The sequence below is a fragment of the Chenopodium quinoa genome, unplaced genomic scaffold (assembly GCF_001683475.1).
Source record: "Chenopodium quinoa cultivar QQ74 unplaced genomic scaffold, ASM168347v1, whole genome shotgun sequence".
NCBI lineage: Eukaryota > Viridiplantae > Streptophyta > Magnoliopsida > Caryophyllales > Amaranthaceae > Chenopodium > Chenopodium quinoa.
The window spans coordinates 3,720,383-3,722,098 of record NW_018745286.1 but is presented as its reverse complement, the minus strand read 5'-3'; the positions used below and the strand labels follow the sequence as shown (position 1 = coordinate 3,722,098).

At 39.5% G+C, this 1,716-nt stretch overlaps 1 protein-coding gene across 1 annotated transcript; it reads right to left on the bottom strand.

Moving 5' to 3' along the window:
* Positions 1 to 436: 436 nt before the first annotated feature.
* Positions 437 to 1,501, bottom strand: LOC110712057. Its single transcript, XM_021890481.1, has 2 exons — positions 988 to 1,501; positions 437 to 870 (listed from the first exon to the last, which is right to left on the bottom strand). Exons 1-2 carry the CDS (start codon positions 1,499 to 1,501, stop codon positions 437 to 439), a joined length of 948 nt encoding a protein of 315 aa, XP_021746173.1.
* Positions 1,502 to 1,716: the final 215 nt, after the last annotated feature.

The window sequence follows — 1,716 nt, the reverse complement described above, 5'->3', positions numbered from 1 at the left end:
GATCCTTCCATACCTATGCTAGGCTAGTTACACGAAAGTAAGCTTAGTAGGATAATTAACATGCTTAATTGCGCGGGAGTGAGTTGAGTGTGTTCATCGTTCCTAATTGAGATCATGATCATCTAATTGCAATTTATTGTTGAATTCATTAATGTAATTGGATTCCACTTTCCCTAATATTTTGTTAACCGGTTAAAGTAGTGTTTTAGTTGTTCCTCTCTCTACCTCACATCCTTTCTACTAGTTAAATTAGCTCAAATTAATACACTTAGTCCTTGTTGTTCGACTTTAGCTTGCCACTATCTTGTGTAAACTTGGTAGAGTAAGATTTGGAATATAAATTGTTGATTTGATTTAGGATAGTAGACCACACCTTCTTAGAAGCCCAACATTCTGTACGATAGAGCAACACTGGTCTTATGACAGTCTTGTAAAATTATCTCTTCAACTGTAAGGGAATGCTTTGGTCACATGACACTCCCGTGGTCGCTCTCCCTTTAAGCCACCCCGACTTAATCCTGTGGGCCACGTCTTGATCAATGTCACCATTTTTCTGGATGATCGACCCAAGATACTTAAAACATTCACTCATGGTTAATTCCTTTCTATCCAAATTCACTACTTCATCACTTATCCCCCTCTGAGTACCAAAGCGACATACCAAATATTCAATCTTAATCCGACTTAGCTTAAACCCTCTAGATTCCAACCTTTGCCTCCATTGCTCTAACTTGGCATTAACCCCATCATTAGTTTCATCCACCAAAATGATATCATTCGTAAACAACATACACCATGGAACCTCATCTTGAATTGGTCTAGTTACTCCATTTAGAAACGTTGCAAAAAGAAAAGGGCTTAATGCAGACCCTTGATGCAATCCAATGGTAATAGGGAAATCTTTTGTCAACCCTCCTCATGTCCTCACATTTGTTGACACATCCCGATTTATATCCTTAACCAGGTCCACGTACCTTCGTGGGATACCTTTCTTTAACATAGCCCACCGAAGTACCTCTCTTGACACCTTGTCATATGCCTTCTCCAAATCAATAAAGACCATACGAATATCCTTCTTCTTTACCCGATAAAACTCCATCATTTGTCCTACCAAATGGATTACTTCCATAGTAGATCTCCTATGTATAAAACCAAATTGGTTATCCGAAATGCTTGTGTATGCCCTTAACATATGTTCAATCACTCTTTCCCACAACTTCATAGTGTGGCTCATAAGCTTGATCCCTCCATAGTTAGAACAATCTTGAGCGTCTCCTTTGTTTTCATAAATCGGGACCAAGGTGCTCTCCCTCCAATCTTGTGGGATCCTTGTAGCACTCCATATCTTGTTAAAGAGGTCTATTGACCAATCAATACCAATCTCACCTAAACACCTCCACACCTCCATCAGTATACCATCAGGGCCAACTGCCTTCTTAGGCTTCATCTTCTTCAGTGCAATCTCCGCCTCTACTCTTCTTATCCTCTGCACATACTCCATGTTGATTTCTTCATCACTCACAGAGGTATCTCCTGTCACAACTCCATTACTTCCATTAAACAATTCATCGAGTACCCCTTGCACATGTCCTTGATGTCCTCATCTTGTACTAGGATAATTTAGTTCTTATCTTTGACACACTTTACCATGCCAATATCTTTCCTTACCTCTTGTCTTCTCTTTTCCATCTTATAAATAATATTTCCTCCCTCCTT

What these genes read in the sequence shown, in the direction of transcription:
- LOC110712057 (XM_021890481.1), bottom strand. Translation starts at nt 1,501, where the DNA reads ATGGAGTATGTGCAGAGGATAAGAAGAGTAGAGGCGGAGATTGCACTG. An exon ending in GTGGGCTATGTTAAAGAAAG is followed by an intron (nt 871 to 987) that starts GTATCCCACGAA and finishes GATTGCATCAAG; the next exon opens with GGTCTGCATTAAGCCCTTTT.